General features: G+C 37.9%; 1 protein-coding gene across 2 annotated transcripts in view; it reads left to right on the top strand.

Annotated features, from left to right (window-relative positions):
• Positions 1-27,125, top strand: part of AFG1L (AFG1 like ATPase) — a 64,318-nt gene extending 37,193 nt beyond the window's left edge. For both annotated transcript variants that reach the window (XM_054280171.1, XM_054280170.1), the window contains 6 exons: positions 2,183-2,265; positions 5,649-5,719; positions 5,976-6,076; positions 18,900-19,040; positions 20,763-20,876; positions 21,599-27,125. In XM_054280171.1, the coding sequence (XP_054136146.1) occupies positions 2,183-2,265; positions 5,649-5,719; positions 5,976-6,076; positions 18,900-19,040; positions 20,763-20,876; positions 21,599-21,730 (642 nt within the window). In that variant the 3' untranslated portion in view covers positions 21,731-27,125. The remainder of the gene's footprint in view (positions 1-2,182; positions 2,266-5,648; positions 5,720-5,975; positions 6,077-18,899; positions 19,041-20,762; positions 20,877-21,598) is intronic.
• Positions 27,126-27,534: the final 409 nt, after the last annotated feature.

Here is a 27,534-nt window from a genome sequence, read left to right as displayed (position 1 = left end):
CTGTAAATATCAGGGAACAAATTTACACCAGCTACAGTGTTCAGGTGTGCTTTTGTTTTTTCAGCTCTACCATAACCATGGAATACTCTCAAGTATATGTGGGTCTGTGTTCACTTTTCACTATGTGCAACACAACACCCGGAGGGAGCAGTAGAGTTTATAAATCTGACTTGAAGGCCAAAGAGATGAGGCTGAGTTCATGTAAAAGTCCCATCTCTTGTTTCCAGGGAAAAACAAGCCATATTGATTAATAGCATTACTAAACTTGCAAGTATCTAAAGTTAAGCTAAGTAATCTCATCGTCTTCAAATCTGTAGTAGTAATCTGTGGGGTTTCTCCCCATCTAACATAAAGAAAATAGTACTTAAGTTATTCTACTGCTTTGGAAAAATAAACCATTAGGTGGAAAGATGCTGGCAAAGAAAAACTAAGTGAACTAACTTTGCTGTGAAATTTCAGTAATCTTCCTTCTGGCCTTGGCTGCCAGACTGATGCTGAGGAAAAGCTTAAACATCCTCCCTCCCCTGTGCATATTATTTATTACATGCCTCTGGAACTTTTTTCTTCTGCTCTGTTATTCTCTTCCTTTGTGAGCTCTCATGAGAAGAAAGGGAATAGATTATAATAATATTGTAGCACCAATGCTATTGTGTTTGCAGTAGCCTTAGTCCAAGATAATGATTTGATGAGCATGGCTTTTTCACTTACTGGAATTAAAGATACATGGATTTTCTTGGGATTCTGTGCTTTCAAGATGATTTTTGTTTTACCTTCTTTCTTCAGCTGTATCTCTTTGCAGAGAAGCTGGAGGTTAAAAGTAGGTATAGAGCTTTCACTAATAGCCAAGGGCAAAAAATTAGTGCAATGAGTCATCACAGTAATTCCTGCAGATATTTGTGATCTGTGTCCTATGCAATGCATTTGTTCAAAAGGGCCATTGTTCCTTAAATCACTGATGGTAGTTCTTCTAAATATTTTTCCTGCAATGTAGTTGCTGTGACTGAGGTTTGACATTTCCAATTTTGTTATTTGATTTGCCTCAAGGAGACCTTGAAAAATTCGAACATGCATAATATGAAATGCTTAACAAGAATATTAAAGATAAACCAATAGTTCACGGTGCAGTGAAGAAGCAGACTAATTTAGTGGATTCTAGCAAATGGAAGAATTTTACTGGTGTTGAACTACATTTAAAAAAAAATGTTTTATTGCTTAAATTAAATTATTGATACTGCTATGTTTTCTAAAATACGAATACTTTCCTCTCTTTCTTCTATGGCTTCTTTTGCTTCTTGCTCTATATAACACCCAGAAGTTCTGTGTGTTGGAAATAATCAAAACAGATAAGCAGAGCTATTCCCTTTGTTGGGGTGAGGGGGGGGTAAAATCTTGATCCTACTGATAGTAGTGAGAATCTTGCTCTCAGCCTCAGGCCTTGAATCAAAAAAAGCACCCTTTGGTACAGCTGGGTTTAAGTTTTTTAACAGAAGCAATTATTGTAACTACTCAGGGATATCTGTATCACACTTAGAATCCTACAGGTTGTTTAAAGGAGAGCAGAAAGGATCCTTTTCTGAGTTAATTCATACATTGCAAAAATGAAATAAAATCTTTTAGATACAGAGCTTTGTTTATTCCCCCCTCATCCATTTTGCAGCAAAACTTGTTGTGGTTCATATATTTGATCTTTGTATCAAGATCAAAAATCTTTACTGCTCTTAGTAAAAGGAAAAGATAAAATTATTTTTAGTTTATAAAATAGAAGTAGTTTCACTTGTTGCTAGAATTTGTGTTCCATTAAACTTCTAGTGCTTCTAATTTTGTATTTCAAAAGGTATATATTTTAATGTGAAAATAATTTTTGCAACAAAGCAATGCCTAGAGAGAATGAGTAATATCCACCCTCATTTCATCCCATGTGCTTCTAATCTATATTAATTTTTTAGCTGATGGACTTGTGATAGGCCTTTTTGTTTTGCTTATGTGAGTGATTTTCACCTTATTTCTTTGCTTCGATAATTGCAAATGAGACTTCAGCTTTTAGATCTTGAATTTCAGTTTTGCAGATGACATTCATGCTGATGGTTTATCACAGCAGTGTGTCTTGTCTGTATCACAGACAATAGTAAATACAGCTTTGGCTTGAGGAAAGCTATTATTTCTTTTTTTTTTTTCTCCGTAGAAATACTGCAGCACAGTCCAGCTTGATTCTGGAATAGACTACAGGAAACGAGTGCTTCCAGCTGCTGGAAAACTTTACTACCTGTAAGTTAATCTATGATATTGTATTAGCTTCCTTCTTCCTTCTTATTAGCCAATAATTTCTTATTCAATGGGGAAAGAAAAATGTATAGTAGAATTAGCAGGGTGTGACTTTTCCTTTCTTTGCCTTCTGGTCCATTTCGTTCAGCAAACCGCCTTCCATTATGCCTTGATATTAACTTCATTAAACTACATTTTTGGTAACCACACTAGCATCATTTATAATGTGTGACTGAATAAAAACTAATTAGATTTTTTTGGGAGGTGTGGTATTTGGAGAACTGAAGTGACAGATGGTTAGAAAGTGATGAATATCCTCTTGTAAGAGACTGCACAATTCTCTTATAATAGAATAACATCCTTATTGTATTTAAGTAATTAAGTATTTATAGAAATCCAATGAGAAGGATTTATTTAATTTTCGGTGTTTCCAATGCTGTGGATTAAAAAACCCAACTCCCTTATGTTTTGACAGATTGTTTCTGTTAATCATGACAAAATTTATTTAGCACATTATATTTGCAAATAAATATATTTTAAAATATATTCGTAGATGTGTTTCTGCTTGCAGCATAAATCTGCCTAATAGGAACATCCTCTTTAATACTTTGAAACCTTTGCTATGTAAACATTTTTCTGTCTTGTATTTTCTCTTGTAATATTATTTACTCAGTGACAACCTGAACAAAGCAGACTACAATCACTTAATATTAGATTTATAATAGTTGTATCTTTAAAATACTGATTTAAAAATCATGTTTCCAGAAAGGTGGGGTATTTTCATCACTGTGATGGGTGTTTGAAATCATGTATGTCCATGCTACTTTTTAATGAAGTTACATGTTGTAGCTGTTTGTCTGGAAGGAGGAATACTGCTTGGTAGAACTTTTCCTGCTTTTGAAAGGAAGTGACAGAATTTCAAATATGGAAAACAGGTCCAGTGCAAGTTCTGTATCCTTAAACTGTGGCTATATGAACTTGAGAAAATTAGCTCTTGTGCTGTATTTTTGCCTGGCTGCACTGGCTCAGTGCTTTGTCACACCTGCTCAGCAGAACTTTCTGAAGCCCCCACTGATACCTGTGCTCATCATGGCCCTTGTGCTGAGTGCTGCTGTCCCTGCCTGTGGTGCTGCTCCCTGGGCCTGCTGCACTCTGTGACCTTCTGGTGGGCACTGTGAAGAGCACCTGCCACATTGTTTTCCATACTCTGGAGAAAGGAAAAGGATGGTTGTGGTTTCTAGCAGGTAATAGGCCAAACATGGTACCTGTGGCCTCAGCTCTAAGAGAAGAAGCAATATAAACAAATTCCAGGAGTAGTACCCAGCCAAAATATGTCATTGTGTTCTGCTGTAAAACTTCTGATCAAGTGAATGGCAGAGATGGGCAATAATTCTGTCTTATGTTCTCTTACTGGATAAATGTTGGTTGCCCTAAGAACCTGATGTGTAAATCATTAAAGCAGTGGGGTGAAAAATTATTAAAAAAACCCCATAGCTGCCAATGGATTTAGGTACTTATTTCTTTATGCTTTCTTCTTCTGAGGGAATCTTATTCATTCTTCTATTCAAACTATTCATTGGAGCTTTAACCCTGTAGAACTAGCTTAGTATGTGGGGATTCCTTTTGTTTGGTTTGTTTTAAAACTAGGTACTGCATACAGTATTTTGCTACCGATTCTAAAATTTAATTAGCAGTCTTGTCTCCCAAAGAAAATGTTCTTGTTCAACATGTGTATGTTCTTCAATTAATGGCTGTAGTATCATTGTCAGATTTTTTTAAAGAATCCTCTTAATGCTTCATATGTTGTGTAGTGCTGTCTTCATTTAAAACATGTAACTGAGGATTACTTAAAACTGTTTCATACTCCTCTGAGAGCAGTCAGTGTAACACCATTACAAGATGCCTGATCAAAGCAACTTCATCGATCTCAATCTCAGGTGTCTATTTTCAAAACAAACTTTCTTGGCAATTAGGTACAAATATTCACCTGTTTCTTCTGGTAGCCTTTCAGTTGAAATTTCTGGTACTCATATGCATGCACATACTCTCTGAGATAGATACAGATATATAGATATATTTATACACACATGCACACACACTTTACCCCCTTTTATGGCCTTTTTTTTTTCTGGTGTTGTCTGTTCTTTATTGTTTTGTCAGAGGAATGCATCACACCAATATCAATGTTGAGAGAAGCTTCTAGAATTTTATGTAACCTCCTAGTCAGAAAAGGTTTTTCACATCTTCAAAATGGCACTTGTATAAGTTCGTGGGTTTTTAAATTTTTTTCCCAAATTCTTTGTATTTACAAGGTTTGTCATCACTAAGCTTTAGCTAAAAAGTAGTTACTTCAGTTCTGCTCTTAACATTTTTAAGGTGCTTAAGGCCTAATGAGCAGGAGAGTATGTGTTTAACAAACTGATATCATTTGTCAGTTAAGAGGATGTCTAGAATTGTGTGAAGCCGTGTGACTTCAGTGCATCAAGATCTATAAGATTTCACACCAAAAGTTTACACCAACTTCAGTGAAGCATTATATATCCTAGTTCTAGTTTGTTGTCTACTGTATTAGTAATTTACTATTCTCAGCTGGAAATCTTATCTATCTCTCTATCTATCTATCAATTCATCTTTAAGAATAAAACATGGAAAGATTGGCTCTCTACCCTATTCAGTGATTAAAAAAAAAGTTTTCTGATTGGACTGATTTTTTAATTCTTGTGGCCCAGAAGATGAGTGTAAACTTTACTTCAGCTATCAGCACAGATATTTTGCATTTTACCATCTGAGGTTGATCTTTTACCAAGCAGTATTAGGAACAGAGGTTGGGAAACTGCTAAAACTGCTACTAAAGAGATGATAGTGTTATTTTTAATTTCACAGTTTATTTTGCAAATTGTTTGGTCAATATAATCGGTTGACTTGACGCAGCACCCTCCCCCCCCCCAAAAAAAAGAAAAATCTGGTTCAACATTTAATTTCACAAAGTCCCCTCTCAGAAATTTCAAAGGATACTTCTTTAGGTGCTTGACTGCCTTGCCTTGCCTTGTCTATTTGCTCTTATTTTGCATGCAAGATAGAGCCAGAAGCCTTTTTTCTCATTGTGTACACATAGTGTTAATGGGTCTGTTCTGCCTGTATTGCCTCATTACTGGAAACAGCTCAAAACACAGAAGTCTTTCAGTGTATGCAAATAAGGCAGAATCATCTACCTGAGAGTTAATATTCTCTACTTTTAAGTGTATTCTAAATGTAATGTTTGTATTTAGAGCATAACATCCTGTTCTCTTTTTTTTATGGGCAAAAAGCTAAGCAGGCTCAGGCAGCTGTTTGATGTTGGCTTCAAGTGTTATTAATTTCATATTCTATTATTCTTTTCACTGTAGCACAAGTGAAGCTGATGTGGAGGCTGTCATGGATAAGTTGTTTGATGAGCTGGCTCAGAAACAAAATGATTGTACGTAAGTTAATTTCTCTTGAAAGAGAATACATTTAGAACACAATGCCCAATCTCCACTGACCAATTAATAAGTTCCATTGCTGTATATGGGTTGATGCCACACTCAAGTGGCAGTCATTGTATCAGCATTTTGTCTAATTTATGTGTTGAATCATGTGCTATTATTCATGAAGCTATGCATTTCCTATCTGTAAGAGATGAATTTTATAGTAATTATCCAGAGAAGATTGAGTCTTTGTTCATGTTCCCATAGTAACTAGACCAAGGATTCTAAAAGTGCAAGGCAGAGAGCTGGGGCTGAATAAAGCATGTGGAACCATTGCAGACTTCACGTTTGAAGAGCTGTGCGACAGAGTGAGTACCCAGTCCAATCTAGATCGGTTAATGCTCAGGCTTTTCACAGTTAAAAAAAAATTCAAACCACACAAACTTGCTATTTTCCCAAGATGCAATGAATTAAAAAGGCTTTTTAAAAAACTTGATTAACAGAAATATTTTTAATTTAACAGGAAAAACCCCTTTCTTCAAAAGAACCATACTAATTTTCTTTTTAATGATATAGTAAATTCACTCTTAGGTGTATCACAGATTATCTTCAAAAATCCTACTGCAGTATATGCCTGGCCTAACATCACTGCTGGTATATGAGTGATGGTAACATCACAATATGTAAACAGCAATCAAATGCTGTTTTTATAATCTGGGGTTTCAGTTAGATACTCAAGCAAAGGAACAGTCATCCTGGCACCACTAGAGTAACACACTGTTCCATGCTTTGGTTTCAGCTGCAAGTACAAGGAATGTTTAATCCCAGGCCTTCTCAAAATATTTCAGGTTTTGCTAAATACTGGCACATTCTCTGCTTAAACATGTGAGATGTGAATCTTGAAAAGTTCTCCTTGTATTTTACCTCCAATGGATTGGAAGACAGTTCTCCGGGAGTTGCACTGCACTTCAGTGATCTCTGTACTGATGTCTGCAGTTGCTGTTAAATGATCACAACACTAAACTGGCCAATAGCACTTTTGATTCAGGATGGTGACCAGTCTTTTGGTGATAGCATTTTGCTTTCACTTCCTTGCAGCTATGGAGTTGATAACTATTTGGACAGAAATTTCACTGGTTGCATTTCAGACTGCAGGTTTTAGACCTGGAGTTGGTTTTTTGTTTCAGACGAAACCAGTAAGCCATTTGTAAGAGAGAGTGGAGGTATGTCATGAGTAGAATAGCTTGCTTTTCACTTAAGGTTTTGAGACTTTTTCTGCTTTGCGCCCCTTAAAGCATGGGGAAGCTATGCTGTCAGCAAATACTAGTACAATTTTTAGTCCAGGAAATGCCTTATGTACTTAAATGGGATAATAAGTTGCTTCTAGGTAGAAGTGCTTTGATTAGCTCACATGTCAGTGGTCTGAAGGTTCTCGTCCTGTTCAAGAATTATTTGAGGTTCAGATCATTCTTACATGGATTGCCCAGGACTTAGGAAATCTTGCTGTCTCAAATCAGATGCCTTCTGCAGATGTGTTATGGTAGTCTCTTACAGCAAAATCACATACTTAAAACTAAAGCAACATGGCTGATAGTAAATGGTTTTCTTTTGACAACTTCCTCAGTTATCACTGATTTTTCTCTTCAGATCACTGATGCATCTTCATAAATATTACATCAATATGTTGGCAAGGGGTATGAGTGTGCTGCCTTCATAGGCAAAAAAATATTGTCATTGAACTTCAGAATTGTCTATTAAATTTAGATGAATGGTCAGAGTTGCCTCCACTGTGATTTTTTTTTCCATTACTGTAAACTTTTGCAATGACTTACAGCAATGATAGAAAATTTCACTCAGTATAAGCTGCATTTAGGACCTTGCCTGCCCCATTGCTCTGTTTGCCTGACTTGCTGCCATTAAATCTGCTAAAAGGAAAACTTCAAAAAAGGAAAAATGCAGCATGAAACCCTCTTCTTTTTTTTCATGAATACTTTTAAATTTTTATGGAAAAACTTAAAACACTTAAAACACAGTATCTTTTTTGAACAGTGATAGGGGGAAATTGCTCCCACTCATGTCACAGAAGACACAGGGAAGATCCAGAAGAGTGCACTGGTGGTTTATAGCAAAAAATTACTCCAAATTAGGAGACATTCAACTTGACAGGAAGTATAAAGTTTTTTATATATATTCCAGTAAGATTACTAATAGGAGTGATTTGTGGAGGGATAAAGCAGAAATCTTTAAGGGACATAGCAACAAGATATTTGCTACTTCTTGTGAAGCCAAATGGTAGATAAGTTGACAGGCATCATAAGTGCTGCTATTAAAAGAAGGAAAGTAGAAAATGAAAAAGATGTAATGAAAAGCAAGATTGACAAAAGAAAATACTGGAGGGGAATTTTTTGGATTTGCATGGAGCAGATCTGCAGATTTCTTTGTGCAGGACATGGGGACAAAATCCCATGAGAAGGCAGATTGTACAAAGGGACATGGGGCAGGAAATCTTCCTTGCTGGAGCCTGTTGCAGCCAGGGTGAAGCTTAATTGACAGCTTAAGCAAAACCTCCAGGTAGACAAATGAAATCTAAAGTTGGTGTTGTAGGAGCTCATTAAACTTGTACCAGAATTGAAAACAAGATTTGCAGTCGGTTTTGTAACAGTTTTAAGATGTGGTGACAAGCATGATAAATGGGAAATTCTCATTAATGGGGGAAAATGAGAGATAATTGCTATTATTGAAACCTTGTGGGACAATTCATAAAATAATAATACAAATGGGTGCTTACAGCCTGCTTAAAGACAGAGTGGCTGACAGAGGTGGAGAACAGTGTGCAACATTGAAGGTACTGGTACCTGCCTTAAAGTTAATTGATACAAGGTTCTTGAGTACATATCAGTCTGCTAATTACCAAACCTAGAAGGAAAGTACTTGTAGGGATCTGTTGCATATGAAACATGAGGTGGATTGCTCCTTGAGCTATAAGAAGCATATAAAGAAAATACACCATTGTATGTTACACTATAGATGAAATACAGGAAAAGGTGAAATGTAATTAACCAGAAAACAGCAAATGATAATTTTCTAGCCTAAAATATGCTACATCCAGTACAAGGTCATTTGGCTGGTGCTTACAGTGATGAATTAATCTAGAAATTTGTGTTGTGTAGGAATAATCTTAATTTTCTAATGTTTAATGAAACCGAAAGATATTCCAAACAGTGAAGTTGCATATTTGAGTGTTCAGGAAGAGTAATTTTCAAAAGCAGAAGGGAAGTGTGACTAACTGGAAAGTGAAGTGTAAACAACAGTAACAACAAAAAGAGCAACACAAACCCAAGAAGGACTCTGAGGAGGAAGACAGTAAAAGTATTTCCTGTGTCACTGTTGAGACAGAATCAAATAATACAGAATGAGTGGCAACTAGTTATGAAGTGCAGGAAAATTATAAAATAAAGGTCATGGGCAAATATGTCCAGTCAGATAAAAGACTTAAGTAATATTGGAGTTTTGATGTTTTATATTATCTGAATGGTACTGGCTTATTCTTAGCTGGATGAACTTTTAATAATGATGTGGAGAAAGGAAAAGGTTTGGCAAAAAATAAGTGTTCTAGGTGAAGTAGAGTGAAATATTCATTTTATTAAAGGATAGTAAAATAATTTTCAGTCTCTAAATAGTTAATACATGTTAAAAAGAGCCTGCAAATACATTTTGTATCATTGGAGTCCTATAAAACTAGGCTGAGATCTCTGACTAGCTTTTTATTTTTATAAATGTTAAAGTGCAAGAGAAATTCCATGTCACTAGAAGAATGCTCTATGTGTCAGTATTAAAAACAAACAAGTAAAATGCTTATGATGATGGGTGGAACTGCAGGCTGTTGGTGAGATTTTAGTCCAGGAAGGGTAATGGAGAAGCTGATTCTGGATGCATACAATGGATGACTAAAGAATGGAAATAAGATTTAATTCTCCAGTCTCCCTGACTTTATAGCAAGGGTTGAGTTTTGAAGATGCTGTTCTTATTAGGAAAGTGACATTATGCAGTCTCAAGAAAGTATTTGTTAAATGGGTTCCTAAGATAGTTAACTAACCTATAAAAAGAAATATTGCTGAAGGTTTTTTGTTTGTAGCATTTCTAATGACCACATTTTTATACTAAGTCTGATGTAACAGGTTTTTTCCTCCAGGAGTTTTGAATATAACATAAAATAAATATGCTAATAGAAACTTGCTCTAAATACAGAGTACTGTGTGTATGGGGAAGGAGCAATGAAGACAAGAATGCTTTGTGCAGTTTATCAGAACTGGCATTTTGAGGAAATGGTTGGGGTTGTTTACTTTTTTTGAGAGAGAGTTTGTTTCATTTTGGGTTTTTTTTTACATCTAAGAGTAGACACAGCCTTCTTTTGCTGTGTATTGGGTCAAAACTGGATGTCATTTTAGGAGGAGGCTTTTGTATTTGAGCTAATTATTAGTTTTTAGGCTTAGCCATCTCTAAAATACAGGAACTTGAAGTAACCCATGATCTTTTCTGGTTTTAAATTGCCTGAAAGTAGGGATGTGAGGGAGTCAGGGTCCCTGCTGCCTGTTGGCAGCTCTCACTGCTCCTGCACATGCAGTGAACAAGTTCAGCAGCCAGCAGGGGAATGTGCCCAGTCCATCTTGAGGGAATAACCAGCTCTCATCCCCCTCATACTGCTGGGAATAGGCAATGCTTCTTAGTCTACAGTCAGTCTGTGCAGTCAGTTCAGACTGAGTTTATCCAAGGCTTATAACTTGGCTTTGAGGGGAGTTTCACAGGAAAGGTATGGGACATTTCCCTCATACCACGCAACCTTTCTTCCAAATTTGACATTTCTGGTCTGCATCATGGAAGCACTTACAAGTTACAGCATTATCTTGGAGTTGCAGTAGTAGTTTTTGAAATTGTTTTCTGAAACTGTTGTATACCACTGCTCATGTGGGTGTTGGTAATCATTTGAGCGTGAATGGACAACACTGTACTCAAAACTTGGTTAATTGATTCCTTTGGCTGGCCATTACCCTTAAGGGTTCCAGAAAAAAGAGTAAATTTTGCAAGACTCAACAGGTGAAACGATGGATGCTTTTGTTGTGTTGGCAAAACAGCTTATCACTCAAGTGACTCTGCTTTCACTTCATTGCTGCAATCTGTCTTCTAGTCTGGTCTTGCGTAACTGTTACAATGCATTCCAAGGGATAAATATCCAGACCTAAAAATCTGCATTTGCTGGTGTAGGATTAAGGAGATGTGTTTGAAATTTACATAGTAATTTTGGTAATACAATATTTTGTATGAACAGCCTGCAAAACTTCTTTATTTTCACTGCAGTTTCCTTTAAAATAAAATCAAAATTCTGTTTTAAGGGGAAATATTGAAACATTTTCCACTTTGATATCATACGATTTCATGAGATGTTAGCTAATAGATGAAAATAACAAATCAGCAGTTGGTAACTTGATACTATTTATAACGTCTCCTAGTTTAAGTAGAATTTTCATTAATAGCTTCTTATTAATTAATACCTGAAGACCTTGGGAATTAAGATTTGATAGCTTTCTGGTATTACAATATTTTATTCTCGTTTCATATATTAGCATCAAACTTTTTCATGTCAAGAGTATAAAGAGTTACTTCTATCTAAAATAATGCATCAGATACTGGTAATTACTTCTTGTCCATTAATGTTCATAAGAATAAAATACAGAGATTATATTGTATGCAATGCTGATATAACATGCAGTTGGGTTGCTAAGCTCTTGTGTGCATCAATTTGTAAATCCTGGTTTCCCAGATGAGGACAATCCCAAGTTTTAGGTAACTTAGTTAATATCAAATTCATACACTGTTTTTTTTCTTTACTAGCTATGTGAACATGTGGAAAACCAACGAAAAACTGGATGAGAGGATACTGATCTATTTTGGTTGCTTTAAAGCAAAGGAGAAGCAGTTTTTGAGACTGACACACCAGGGTTTGTGTGGCAGAGTGGCACGTGCTGGTCTTCGTCATGGGCATGAAGTAGTTACCCAGTACTGGAATGGAGCCCTGTGAATGTGCTTCTCCAGTGTAATCAGACAGGAGCACTCTGCTTGGTTTTCATCAAAATAAAACATAGCCACAGGAGGCTGGGACAGCCACCAGGCAGAATAGAGACATACAGTTCCCAAATTTTAATGCTGATGTTGACTTCTCCCATTCTTTGGGGGGCCTTTAATTCCTTTCTTCCAGTTTCTCCATCTATACAATGAGGGAAACACTACCAGTGGTGTTAGATTCTTGCAAAACATTATTAGTTAATTGAGTTAAATGTGTGAATGAAAGATCACCAGATGCCTTTAAAAATAAAATGGATATATTAACTTGAATTTAAAATCCCTATATATACACATATATATATGTATATATATATATGTATATATACACATATATACACATATATGTGTGTGTGTGTGTGTGTGTATACGCAATTGTGCAAATACAAGTCTTGCCCATTTTAGTGTGTTCACACATGAAGAACACTGTTCATGACACCTTAGAAAAAATCACTCTCTATCTGCACTTCCCTTTTAAATTTGTCCTTTAGAAATTGTTAATAGTGGCAGTTAGATGTGTTGTAAATAAGGCAGCCGACAGCGTAGCTGGTGTGTAATCCCGGTGGAGCTGCGGGATCGGGAGGTGCCGAGCTGCTCTCGCTGCTCCCGGCGCTCCCGGCTTGGCGCAGCAGCTGCTGCCCCCTGCCGGGATTGCCGGCTGCGGCCGCCCGGGCATGCAGCCCGCTCCTCCCGAGCCCAGCTGCTTTGCTGCATGGACCCTCTAGGCTTGCCGCTAGGGAATCCAATAGATCCCTGCATCCCGCTCCCAGTACCAATGAATGTAGTGTCTTAACGTGATGCTAACCATTAGCTAACATACATACGTTAAAACTCTGCAAATAAATTTAATATCCGTATTTATGTTGTAAAAGGTTATCAGACTGTGAATTTTTTTAGTTATTCAGTGTTTCTGAAAGCGGCAAAATAGAATTTTCATGTAGATTAACACAGCAAATAAGTAGTGAACAGTTTCTATTAGGTTGTTGTTCCATTGCAATAGGCACATTGTATAAACCAGGAGGAAGATGTAGTTCTTAACTTGAATAGCTTGCACTTCAAAAGAAAAGAGGTAACTAACCTTAAAAAAAAGAAAAGAAAAAATTAATCATTTTCAAATGCATCAAGCAATTTAGAAATGCAAGTGTGTGGTTTTGAGTCAGCTGAGCACCTGCCCTACATGACAACATAACTCAGCTGCATTTGTGGCTTAATGATTCTGAGAAATTTTGAGGGAACTGTTTTATCTTCATTAAAAGCTGCTGAATGTATCCACAGTATAATTTGGTGTCATCTTGAGGATTGTCAGGTATAGGTGTAAATAAATGTACCATAGATAAGCACTATTTCCAGTAACCTTAGAATCATATCTTCCTTAGTTTGTGATCTTAGTTTTATTCCTAAGAGATTAGATTTTGCAGTTTAAACTCTAGACTGAGAGCTTATTTTATTATTTATTATCTGTATTTTATTAGCTACATTTGCTTTAAGGATTTAATCAGGCTCTCTATCTCCCAAAAAATTTGGCTTATTTTATTCGTGTGCATTTTTATAAAAAAACTCAAGGAACTTATTTCAGGTGGAAATATTGCAATACAGTTATATTGTTAGCCAAATCACCTTTCTGTTTTATATTTGATGTGTATCAGAGCTTAATTTTTAGAGAGCACTCCTTTCAGTGAAAGCTGCATAAAACTTGAGGGTTTAGATCCTATACTTTGTAGACCAGGTAATACAAGCTTTTTGAAGCTCATTGGAGTTTTAAGGGTTTGCCTTTTTAATTTAATTTTTCTGTTTCTTAAAGTCTTGAATGTACTTCTCTCTCTTTTTCAAAGCTTTTTTGATCATGGTTTTGAAATCTTAACAGTAAGTGTAACTACTTAAATAGCCCTATAATTTTTTTAAGCCTTAACTACTTTTGGAGCCCATTTCATTGATAATGCTATACTTTGGAGTTGGAACTGGAAATTTAGCAGTGAGAGCTTTTAGAGCAGAAACATGCCTTTCCTACACTTCCAGTATTCAACCAGCTTTGAGCATATTGTTTTAAAAAATACATAAATAAATAAAAGAATGGGAATTTACAAGCATCTTCTTAAGCAGAAAAGCAAAGATCTGAAACAACTTTCCACTATGAAAAATGTGACTATAAAACTTTTGTTGTAAGAACAAGGAAAATTGCTTCTTAGCAGGATTCTGTGGTGAGATAACCTGAGATAGCAAGGGGCTGTGCTTGGTACAGAAAATGTCTTTCACTCCAGGGTTTACAGATCTTATATATTCCTGCTGTCCTGGTTGGAACTAGATGATGTTTAAGGGATCTTGCAACCCAGACTGTTCTATGGTTTTGTGATTTTAACTGCAATCAGTAGCTTAAATTTTTAAACCAAGTTAGCCATGCCCTACCTCTTCCCATATTTATTTAAACTTTAGCATGTGTGGCATCATATATCATGCCTTGGGTTTTTCTGTTCCTTTCTTGGAGTTATGATCTTGACACATTATCTCAGTGCTCTGTTTTATGAGCCTCATTAGTGATAATGTGTTGTTCATTTGGAAACAACAGAGCTTTTGTTTGTTTGTTTATACTTAATGATTAAGTTGTAAATATTATCTGGTCTTAAACTGAGTATTGTCAATGAGAAGTTTTGGAGAGTTAAGAGTGTCTGCACAAAATTATAGTTACTGTCAATCATGCATCTTCAAGATGGGCTGGAACTGGTACTGGAATATCTTGCAGCATCAACAAAAAATACATATTGAGATGACATATCCTCTTCTATCATATGTAAAACATTCTGTATTCTTCAGACAATCTCTTAAAGGTGATATACTGGGCCACTGATGAGTCAACAAAGAAAAAAAGATGCTTTATGCTATAATTAAATGAACTCTATAATAGAAACAGGAGACGACTAACTCTAAAACAGCACACAGAGAGCTCCAAATAATAAACATCCTACTTGAACTGAGATGATGATAGCTGAAAATGCATTAAGTAGACAGAGAAACAAAAACAAATAAAGGTGAGAACTCAGTCAAGCAGGTTGAAGTGGAGTAAACACTTTGTCAGGAGTGTAGACCATGTTAGGGCTAATGTGTTTTGCATTAGTATGATGCTCGTAAAATACTGACTCTTGGCATCAGAGCTAATGACAAAAACTCACAACAGTTTTACAATATATACACATGCAAAAACAATAATACCATAAGAAAGATTCTTACCTATTAGTGTTTTGAGTTTTTAAAATAATATAGCATATGAAAGAACTGGTAACAAATGGTAAGTGACAGTCATTACATAAATGTCTTATTGTTGTGCTATTGAGTTTTGATCAATAATTGATGAAACAAAAGAGATCAGACAGTACCAGAAACACACACCAAATGAAGTTATTTTTACAATTTTATTCACAGGATGAGATTAATCAGGCTAAACTTTTAGTAAGAGGATTACATATATATGTATCAGTATTAGGAGGATTTGTGGCTTCATTAGCAACTTCAGAGGAAGAAATACCTTCATGTATGCTGCTAACTAAAGTGAAATACTTTCTGTGATTGGTTGAGATTGACAAAATAAATTTCAGACCTGGAAAGTTATACAGAGGACAGTGCACAGAGGACAGTGCTATGTGTCTAAAATCGTGCCTCTAGTCCTGTACCCTAGTCTGAGCTGGTTTTGCTGCCAGTCAGGACCCAGAGAGTACTTTCTGCAAAGTGAGGGAAAAAGAGCTTGAAGGGAGTAAGGCAGCGCTGTGAAGGTAGGGGAGGGCTCTGGGCTGCTGGAACAGCAGGAATTTGCTCCTTGGTGGAGCTTCTGTATATGGACTGTACAGCCAGAGCTCTGGCAGTGGCACAATCTGGCCTTGAACCCATTTCCCTGTCTGTTCCTGTGTGGCAGAGGTGGTACGTGGGTGCTTGTGCCAGCCTCATGCCAGGTTTGGGGCGCACCAGGCCAGTGAGAATGTGAGTTGAGAATCTGTCAGGGTGCTCCTGCATCATGGTCTTTTGCATTTGGAGCATTTTGAGTTAGCTGGTGGGTTAGACCAGCTTTGAAGCAATTACAGAGAGCGTGGAAACTGGGCCTATAGCAAGGACAGAGGGATACAGAGAAGGGCTCTAACCTGTCACCAGAGCATTTGCAAACTTGCTGGTGGTTCCTTCTTTTTACACTGAGTAAGAAGGCAATTAGAGGACTTCCCGAGACAAGAGTAAGTCAGGAACAAGATTAAAAGCTTTGTCTTTCATCTCCAGGACTGTCTCTAAACTCCAAAAGCAGGGAGTTTTGAGAACTCCTCTGTGTAAGGGACTTCAGCTGGTATCAGCTGAGCCATAGGTAACAGCAGAATGGCTGATTTGGCATTTCAGTTGTGTCTCACTAGACTTGAGTCTTGTCAGGGAGGTACCAAATGTACTCTAATAAAGTACTCATGTTGCTAGACTCAGATCTTTCTGAGTGTAAGATTTGGGAGTCTCCAAAGGCACGTTTCTGCCAACATTCACAGAATATTATCACTTAGTGTTGTAGATGTTTCAGAAGTTCTTGTTAAAGCTTGAAATGTTCTGCTTTTTATGCCCTTAATTAGAGGAATTCTTGAATTGCTTGCTTTTTGCATTGTTGAAGTAGAGTGAATTCCTGTTTGACTGATAAAGATGCATATTGTAACCTTCTATGAACCATGATTTTATGTCTGTATGAAAAGCAGTATAAGTATTACATCTTCCTTTCTTCCCATCTGAAATGCATTAGCCTTATTTTTGTCTTCCACCTGTTTCTTCCCTCTGACTACCCAAGTTTTTTAATCTCCTGTCTGGATATCCACCAAACAAGATACCCACCACATTCTTAGCTGTATAGGTCATTAGTTTGGCACAAACTTCAGTTTGCCCACTTTGCAAAAGTTTGTACACTTCAATTTTTAGTTATATATGTATTTGTTTTAGGAATCACCTTTTAATATCTGGTACTTTGAGATAGGGAGGGTGTACTGGTATGGTTTGTTTGAGAAAGTGTGTCACATTGGGTGAGGACAGAATAATTCCTCAGGGTTTTGGGTTTTGGCAGAAGACTGCTTGGGCTCTTCATGTGATAAAAGAATGAATCAGCATAGCAGTGATTTCTCTAATTTCTTACCTAGGGGGAGACATGAGAAATTCTTACCTTTGTCATGTACAATGAGATCACTGGTGTTCTCCCTCACAGGTACTCATCACACAGGCATACTTGCTCTCCTCTGTGTTTAACAGTGCTTCAGCATGGAATCAAATTACCAGTACCGAAACTATTTGCTTCTTGCTAATCTTAATTAATTAATCTTAATCCTGGTTGTGTTGCTTTTAGTGCTCCCATTGTTTTTCTTTTGCACTTGATACTCTGGCTGTCCAGATGTATCACTTGTGCCACATCTGGTGGCAAGGTATCCAGTGAGTTTGCTCTGTGTTGTTTCCATCCATCAGTTCCTTCCACTTTCTTGAACCTTTTTCTGCTTTATTTCATCAGAATATTTTGAGTTCAGCTACTCTGGTTTATCCAGATAGGATTTTAGTTTTTTCAGAGGTGTTGCATGAAGCTTTGCTGGTGACCCTCATGATGATGAGTTTTTGGTTTTTGATGACCAAGTCCATAGTAGTAACTAGGGGACTGAAATGGAGGGAGAAAATAAGCATTAAATATAATTCTAAGGGGAGAATACAGCATATACTACTCTTAAACACTGCTCAAAAGAATGGAAAGGTTTTCTAATAATTCTTTTCCATAGATGCTACAGGGAAGTTGAGTGCTTGGAATGGGAAGGCAGGGTGATTTGTGAGACTGCACACATGGGAGAGCTGGTGGAGAGTGACAGGCTTTAGAACCTGCCTGGAAGGTTAGCTTATTCCCATTAATTTTCAGAAGAATTTTTGGAATACCATCAGGGCTTCTCTCTGCTGTGCTTGTGTAGGGACCATTTCTAGAAGTTTTTTTTTTTATTCTAGTATCTAAACAAAACCCAAAGTCCTGTTCATGAGCAGCTATTGATAATTGCTTAAAGTAACTTCTTGCAGAAGTGTTCTAGTTAAGAAGTTATGTTTGGCCTACAACAAATTAGTCTCATAATTTCAGTTAAAGCAAATATTTTATATTTAGTGGTTTTAAGGTATTAGCAGTATTGCAGTGCTTTGTAAAGTATTATACTTGGTACAGCACATGGTGCAGGTGATTACCTGGGAAGGGAGTTGTGACCATCCAAAATGCTGCTGAACTTGTTCTCTGCAGTAGCTGCAGACAAGATTCTGAAGTATTTGTGCAAGTAAAACTGGAACAAGTTCAGGAGTACAGATTTTAATAGCTCATGATAAAGTACTGCCTGTGGTACTGATAGGACAGATCTTGCATAAAAAAATACCTTCCATGTAATGAAAAAGTAATTTTAGAGGAATGTACTTGAATGAGCTACTACTATTTGTGCATATTTTCTGTTGATGGTTTAGATACAGCAAGAGAAACTAATGAGTTCTTCTTGAAGTTTTTTATTTCATCATTACAGGAGAAACAACGAACAAAGGAACTGCTGCAAAATTGTATTTCTGTCTGTTTCCTCTTGTTTTCCATACTTAAAAAATAAGATACTTATTCAGTCTGGGTTAGTCCTGGGTGAACTAAATGCAGGTCTACTTAGGATTTAGTAACTAGCCTATACATTTGCATTTAAAAATCTTTAAAGATCTAGAAAGCATCCTCAGAGCTATTCAAATTATTTATGCTTTAGGTTGAAATCACATGTCTTCTATGGACTATGGTTTATAGTGATTATTTTTTTTGAGGTTGTCAGAGGGAGATCATAATGTTGTCTGGGTGCAGAAGAGCCACATTTTTCACTCTCAGTGTTCGTGTAAAGCCAGGAGTATGAACACCCCCAGGTACCTATGTCCATAAGGGCAATCGAGCATTCCTCAAGCAAGATACAAAGGAATAAAAATAAGATTATGATCAGGACTTTACAGCTCTCTTCTGTTTCTGTAGTATATGAAGATACAGAGTTTATGTGTCATTCTGTCATGAGTTTCCATTGCTTATGGTTTGTTTTGTTTCAGCCTCTTGGAGCCAGCGACTATTTGGAAATATCAAAGCATTTTGACACAGTGTTTGTTCGTGACATACCACTCCTTACAACAGCAAAAAGGACACAAGCTCGTCGGTTCATTACTCTTATTGATACCTTTTATGAGCATAAGGTGAGAACCAAGCCTTTCCTATATGCAGAGGAATAATATTGGGACTCCTAAAACTGACTGTTACTATTGGTTTGAAATAAGGCTTTCTATAGTAATGGTTTGGAAAACATAAGCAGAATGAAGTAGCACTGCAAAGAAACATCATTCCAGCTTCACAAAAAAAAAAAAAAAAGGTCCCATTTCAATAAAGGCAAATAAACAGATTTTTTTTTTGTTTCTGTGAGTATTAAGCATGAGCATAAATATAAGCCTGAGCTCATTTGCCTTTTTTGAATGGGGATGTTCTTTCCTAACCGAAGAAAACAACAGAAGCCATGTCATTATTTTAATAATGAAAGATTGTGCTGCCAACTGTGCTGGAATGAAACTGGGTTTTTTAGATTTTAATCTGTATGGGTAGTTGGTCAGGAATCAGTGCCTTTTTGATCAGGAAGGAGGAGTTAATAGCACAATTACATCATAAAGTTTAAAGGAAACAGTCACTGTAGGCTTTACATTAGATTGCAGAATTGATCATGGAATAATAATGATAAATGCAGCACTTCATGTGGATTTACAGAGATTTCAATCATGGAAGCAAAATCAGCATAACTAAAACAAAGGGAAGTTCCTGTTTAAGGTGACTTTTTTAAAGTGATGCAAGGTTTGAAACGCTATCTTATATGTGATTATATTTGAACACACTTAAACATTTATGCAATTGGGAAGTGTCACTTGAGGTTGGTTCTTATCAAGAATGTTCTGGCATGGGTTGTTGATCAGAAAGGCCCCAACTCAGCAAGGTGTTGAACTAACTCAGTGTATGAATAGTCTCATTCAAATCAGCCAGATTCAAATCAGTGTCATTGAAATTAGCCAGATTCTTTATTCTTTAGGTTGGGAAGTGGACATTTGCTAAGGCAATATGCTGATATTAAACTAATGTGTTAGAAAAGGGGGATGGTCTGCTCTGTGTTTGGGCTGCCAGTAAGAATTGCAAGCAGTCACTTTCTATTACTTCCTCCATAGGAAAAACACAAGGGTAAACTCCCATCAAAAGTAGTTGGGAAAATACCTGAGTATATCTGTGGGTGCCTGTCCACACCACAAACATCTTGCCTCCATGCTCTCAACAACAGTCTCCTTCTATAGAATTATTTCAGTCTGTCTTCATTGCAGCCCCCATCTCACACTGCATGTTGTATCTCTTCCCAGCAGACATGAAAACAGCATCATTCATTTTACTAGCAAATAACTTACTGGAGTAGCACAGATGGAGGCAGGAAAGGCTTCACTCAGTCTTCTGAAACTTGGAATTTTGGAATTGGAAATATGAAAATTGGAAATTTGGAATTTAAGTATTCTTCTAAATAGTGCAGTGTATCTACCCACTGAGAGAGAGGAGTCTCACTATGGATGAAATGTAAGCATTGCTTACTGTACAGCTGTTATTTTAGAAAGTAAACTTTGTGGTGAACTCATTGCCTGTGTAGCAGATATTCTGGGTATTTGCTAGCACAGTTCTTCTGTTCTCTGAGTTGTTATTGAGAAAAAGATCCTGGAAGGTTAATAGTTCATCTAAGTCAGGTAAATCTGTAACAGCAGCGCTAATAAGAGAAAGGAAAATCATTGGGGAAAAAACACTGCCAATTTAATGTGAAGTTTGCAGTGCATAGATGGTGTGTTTTACCCCATTCCTGCAAAGCCCAAGGGATGACACTGTTGTTGCCTCTCTCCTCTCAGGTGCGCATTATCTGTTCTGCAGCAGCTCCTCTCCAAAGCTTGTTCCAGGTGAAACAGGACAGTGCTGAACTGCAGGAGAACAGAGTGTTGATGGATGATTTGGACATGAGCCAGGTACAATATTTTAACATTGGCTCCCTTTTGTAACAAAATTGGGTTTGGTCTCATAATTGCACAGCATTTTAAGAGGGGGAATAAGGAAACATTTAACTATTGGCATGCTGCTTTTTTTGCAGTGTTTGTCACTCTGATAATTACACGTTGTGCTACTTATTCATAGTCAAAGAAAACATCACTATATGTAGAACCATTTTGTTTAAGTTTTAGGGTCATTTTGAATACTAATCATTGTATCTGTTCAGTCATATATGAAAATGCTGATTTAAGTATAGCACCAACATTTAAAATACAGAAATAAAAGATAGTTTGTTCTACCTGTTCCTAGACTACAGAACAGCCTCATGAATCCTCACAAACACTACTGCTTTGCATGTTGCTTATTCTGTTTTTCTTTTTCCCTGTAGCTCAGCTATTGCTAATGACTTTTTAAATATTTTAATTGGTGTACAATTAGTCAAAAAAAGGAAAAATAGACAGTTAACCTGTTATTGTGTTGGTTTAAAACCAAATTATTCTTTTTGCTGTATTCCTTCAGGGGATTTCCTAGCTGAAAGAGGTGCTTTTCTTTAATTTTTGGACATCAGTTTTAATGTTTTGGTGCCATGCTGCTGTCTTGTTTTGTCAAAGCCTGTAAAGCACTGAGCCTAAGGAGTTAGGCAGGAAGCATTTCAGTACAGCCATGAGTCTCACAGGTGTGTGGTGCTGTTTTGGTGTAGGATTCTGCCAAAGGACTCTCCGTGTTTACAGGAGAAGAGGAAATCTTTGCCTTTCAGCGTACCCTCTCACGGCTCACAGAAATGCAAACTGAACAGTACTGGAATGATGGGGACAGAAGCAAAAAAACATAATTAAAAGTTGAATGAAATCACCAAGAAGTAAAATTACAGCATGAAATCACCAAGAAGAAAAATTGGAAAAGCTTCAGAAAAGCACTGGAAAGCTTTTTAGCACAACTTGAATAATAATTGCACTTTATCATCTGGACCATGTTTTCTTTCATCAATAGGTTTTTGAGTTTAAGACATGAAGTCTCAATTATTTGTCTGTACCACCAGTGTGTGGACATGTGAAATTCTGCCTTCATTTATTCTTCTTCAAACCTGTCTGGATGTCTGGCTCCATGCAGTGGTGGTGAATGGAATTACCTCCAGCTGGTGGCTGCTCACCAGAGGTGTTCCCCAGGGCTCAGTATAGGGGCCAGCCCTCTTCAGTATCTTTATGCATGGTATGGACAAGGGGATCAAAGTGCACCCTCAGTAAGTTCACAGATGATGCCAGGTTGGGTGGGGGTGTTGACCTGCAGGAGGGCAGGAAAGCTCTGCAGAGGGATCTGGACAGGCTGGATCAATGGGCTGAGGCCAGTTGTATGAGGTTCTACATAGGCCAAGTGCCAGGTCCTGCCCTTGAGTCACAACAGCCCTGGGCAGCACCACAGGCTGGGCAGAGGGGCTGGAAAGTTGCCCAGGGGAAAAGGACCTGGGGGTGCTGGTAAACAGAACATGAGCCAGCTGTGCCCAGGTGGCCAAGAAAGCAAATGGAATCTCAGCCTGTATCAGCAGCAGTGTGGCCAACAGCACCAGGGCAGGGATTGTTCCCCTGTACTCGGCACTGGTGAGGCCTCACCCTGAGCGCTGTGTCCAGGCTGGGCCCCTCACTATACAAAGGACATTGAGGGGCTGGGGTGAGTCCAGAGAAGGGCAGTGAAGCTGCTGAAGGGTCTGGAGCATCAGTCCTGTGGGGAACAGCTGAGGGAGCTGGGGGTGTTTAGCCTGGAGAAAAGGAGGCTCAGGGCTGCCCTTGTTGCTCTCTACAGCCACCTGAAAGGAGGGTGTAATGAGGTGAGGGTTGGACTCTTCTCCCAGGCAGTCAGTGACAGGATGAGAGGACAGAGCCTCAAGCTGCTCCAGGGGAGATTCAGGCTGGACATGATGAAGAATTTCTTCACTGAAAGTGTTGTCTGGTATTGGAACAGGCTGCTCAGGGAGGTGGTCGAGTCACCATCCCTGGAAGCGTTTAAGTAATTGCTGGACATGGCACTTAGTGCTGTGGTTTATTTGATAGGGTGAGGTTTGGACAAAAGTTGGACTCAATGATCATGGAGTTTTTTCCCAACCTTAATGTTTCTCTAAAATATACCTTTGATGTTCAGGAAGTTTGTTGAGATTAGAATTTTTCTGAAGAATTGGTCTACAGACAAAGTTAATGGGCTATGCAGAGTCATTTTATGATGTCACATGAAGTGGGCACTTTGAATGATTATGCACTGCTTCTGTCATGTATAATGCTGCTTCACAAAAGAAAAATCAAATGCTTCTTTAAGAAACTCCTGATATTGTTCAGGCTAGAATCCTGGAACTCCTCTGTAGTGTGTTTTGGTTTTGGGTTTTTTTCTATTCTCTGAGTCTAGCTATGTGTTGACATTCAGGCTTCAGGAGTTTGGTTTTTTTTTAAATCAGACTGTTGCTCAGTCTGGCTCATTGAAAGCTAATGGTTTTAACCAAGAGAGAACCCTGAGGAGGAGCTTTAAGGTACTTAAAGCTGCACAGGATTAAGATCTAAGTAATGGATGAGAAAAGAGACCTTGATAAGACAGGGTATGCTGTAACAATAAGTGCAAGTTCATATTGTTCCTAAATGTTGTGGTTCTTGCAAGCCTGGATATGCTGCCTCTACACCAGTGACATCTCTACCCTGAATTTCCTTGTGCTTCTTCTACACCAAACCTTCCACTGCTGCTGACACACCTGCTCTGGTCTGGGAGGAGCAGTACTCACTACTACTGAGGCAATTCATCATGTTACCATAGGAAAGTGTTTTATGGAAAAGATAGGATAGGAACTGATACCTCAAGACACATCACCCATCCTCATGTTTGTAGTTGGAAACTCTATTTTAGTTGAAGATGCAGTGGTGTCATTCTTGATTTTAATCTAACTGAAACAAAACATGATATTGTGTGTATTGGCTTATTGTGTATTTTTATAAAGTAATCTTAAGAGCATATTTAGAAACTTTGAGTAGAAAAAAGCATGTAGATGGACTGAAAAGACTGCCCTCATGTCCTAGGGAGGAGATACATAGCACACTGTCCCCAACTTTAAGAGGTTTTGTTGGATTTTGCAGCATGACCTTTTTCTGTCTGTTACCACGTTGTCTCCCATCACAATTACAAAAAGCATCCTAAAGGGCCTTCTGGGCAGCAGAGAGGGCTGGAGAGGTCCTGTGCACTTACTTTTGTTAGGGAGCCACATCTTCAATTCTAGTTTTCTGTTCTGATCCCTTCTGCTTGTCCTGGAAGTTACTTATTCTAGCTATACCTGCTCTTCAAATAATTTTAAAGCCTATATTTATAGTTTGCAACTAATGGAACTGTATTATTATTCCCACAATGGTGTCTACCATGGAGAATTTTAATGCATATTTATGAAAACTCCAATCAGAATACATTGTTTATACTTAAGACTATCCAAATAATTGTTGTGTGCTTTCCGAGATTTGGATTAGGTTTCTCAACCAAGGGACTATTGACATTCATGCATGTGTGTCTGTATATACAAACACATATGTATGTTTAATTTATACATGTACATATAAATCTAGATAAAACTAATATATATAATTTAAATGTGTGTGTTTCTGTGTTTATATGTGGCACTCTGTACTTATCAGCCTGGGACTATGCTGATAACTCTCCTGAAGCTTCAGCCTTGACTTTTTTTGAGTAGCATTCAAATGCTTCCTGCCTTGAACTAAAATGTGTTGTAGGAAAATGGGAGATGCTGGTAGATAACCTAAGGCACTTTGCATCTGGATATTTATGTACATTGGCTTTAAAACTGTGTTATGCCTGTATGCCCTTCTCTGTCAGGTGGTATAGGGGAAATGTGCGATCTTGCACAACACAGATGACACGTCTGGGACTCATGGGAGAGGAGATCCTGGCAGGTTCTTCATTCCCACAGAGACTGCCTCAGGCCAGGGAACTGAGGTGTTTCTCCACTGTCTGTGTGGGTGATGACGAAGCTCCTTTACCAACAGGATCCCTGTTTGTGTTCAAACTGCTGCTGCTTTGCCCATTGGTATTTGAGGCTTTTCTGCAGTCTGAATGCACACCCCAAACTCAGATGCCCCAGGTTTTTGAAAGCTCCTAACTGCAGTGGGACTGACGTACCACTGAAAGCCTCTAAGGATATAGGTGAGCTCTGTGAAAACACAGGAGGAAAGTCCCCCAAAAGCTTCCAGAGCCAGCACTACTTCTGGGACCTATAGCTAAATAACACCATAGTGCAGTCTTTCCTTAGCCAGTAAGGAATTTGTCTGTTGGGAGTCCCTGGTAGGTACTAGCAATAATCAAGGAAAAGAAATGGGGAAGATTCCAGAGTGTTTTAAGGCTGAAAACAAGAAAAGTTGCCTAAATCGCTGTGCTGTATTTGTGATTGTGCTGCAGATGGAGGTTTGTCATTTGTGGGTCAGGTCCACAAGAAAAAATTTATTGGACTGGTTTCTCAGCCAGCCCAGATGTGGCCAGGGCAGAGGGTGCCCCTGTAACCACAGAAGCAGCACATTCATGCCCATCTACCTCCCTGAAGAAAGTGAGGCCCTATTTGCTTATTTGATGATGCTGTAGCATGTATAAAGCCTTTTTCCAGTGCTGAGTTGGGCGTGTGCTTCTGGGGTCAGACACCTCCCAGGCAACTGGTGCTGGCCAGAATCTCACTGATACCATGGACAAGAGTGGTTTGTTGTGCCCCAGGGTGCTAGGCCACCTGTGCTCCCAGCTGTCCTGTCCCCTGCTGCCTGGCCTGCTCTTGCTGCTGTGAGACAGCAACAGTCCATGACTTTATTCCACGTGAAGATGTTGTATTACCCAAAATGTAAACAGTGAGATGCCTGTCACTAAATTATGCATGCTCCATAATAGCCTTAAAAATTGCTGGATTTGTGCTGAATGCTTCTATCCAGAGTTTAAGTCCTGGCTTTTTAAGTTTTCCTTGTGGAATCATGTCATCTCAGATCTGCAACAAGTTTTTATTTCCTTTAGATGTTCAGTAAACATTTTTGACAAGTTATTTTTAAAGGTTGTTTCAAGTGACCTTTATTGATGAGGTATAGTATTTTGCTGTCATAGGAAGTAAAATCCTGGGGATTATGGACCATGTGAAACACTTCATGTTTTTTAAAGGTCACATCCTGGCTGAGAATCTCCCAACTAACTTCTTTCAAATACTTGATTGACCAAAGAATGTTCACAATGCCCAAAAATTTAACTGCTTTTTAAACAAAATAATAAATAGTGCAATTCTGTCTTTCAGAATTACTGGTTCTCAGTATTTGTTACTGTGCAGATTGAGGGAACAATTGGAATATTTTGGGTAGAACAAGACAGTCTTCCAAAGGCTTTGGAGGGAGTGAAGAGGCACTTTTTGCTGTTGCTGGGTTTTGATCTGAAAAGGATCAAATTAATGGCTTTTCTTTTAGTAAAGGTGTTTGTGATGACAACACAGCTGGATAGATGTCACCTATTTTGCAGAAATCTAAACATGAAAAAAAGCAACTGAGCAGGTTTCAAGCAGTGCCCAGAAGGGTCACCAGCCACTTAGCAAGGAGGAAGAACTGTCTCGCCATCATGATGTGGCTAACAGAATTAAGGTTCAGGATTTTTCTTTCTGCAGTTTCCTGGGTCTGAATACACCTGGTGCCTCAGTTTCCCTGTTGATAAAATGGGAATGATGTTACTTTCTCACTTGCTAACTCTGGCGTGCTGCCAGGCTTCCCTCATTAATATTCTAAGATGCTTGCTGAGGCTCTGGGATGAAAATACTTCAGTAAAGTATGTAAATAGTGCAAAAAAATAATTTAGCTACTCAGAGTGGATTAGTCTCCTTGTTTGGGTTACAGAATTAATGTCATCCACTAAACACCACATGCCTCTTCATAGTGATTTTGTTTTAATTAATGCATCTATTTTAAGAATCTATTTAAAGAAAAAAAATTGAGATTTGTGATTAAAACTGTAAACCATTTGTGTAGTTTTTCTTTTACTTGTAATAACGAATTTCCTATAAGATTTATAACAACCTCAGATCCTATACATTTGAAATACAGTGGCTTTGTAAATTCTGTTGGGATTTCCCTTGTATAGAGAATATTTTTTTTAAATATGTCATTTTGAATCTAGTATATTACAAACTGAACACTGTCAAATCCATCTGCTATTTGAGAAGAATTTATCTTGTAATAAAAATTAATAAAACCAGATGTTATAAACTTGTCACTTACTCATGCTAATTTTAGATATGTGTTCTGGATAGACAGACTCACTGTTAATTAGAATAACAGAATATTAAGGAGTTGGAGTGGACCTTCAAGATCATCTAATCCCAACCTCCCCTGCCATGGGCAGGAACACCTCCCACTAGACCAGGTTGCTCAAGGCCTTATCCAACCTGTCTGGGAACACTGCCATGGATGGGGCATCCACAGCTGCTCTGGGAAACCTTTCCAGTGCCTCAGCACCCTCACAGTAAAGAATTATTCCTGATAGCCACTCTAAGCCCTTCCTCTTTCAGTTTAAAGCCAGTCCTGTCACTACACACCCCTTGTAAAAAGTCCCTCTCCAGGTCTTTGCAGTGCCCTTTAGGTACTGGAAGGT

This window comes from Melozone crissalis, unplaced genomic scaffold (assembly GCF_028551555.1).
Source record: "Melozone crissalis strain CALT ecotype California unplaced genomic scaffold, PUWL_Pcris_2 ptg000027l_1, whole genome shotgun sequence".
Lineage (NCBI taxonomy): Eukaryota > Metazoa > Chordata > Aves > Passeriformes > Passerellidae > Melozone > Melozone crissalis.
The sequence above is the reverse complement of the archived record's forward strand: the minus strand, read 5'-3'. Positions and strand labels throughout refer to the sequence as shown.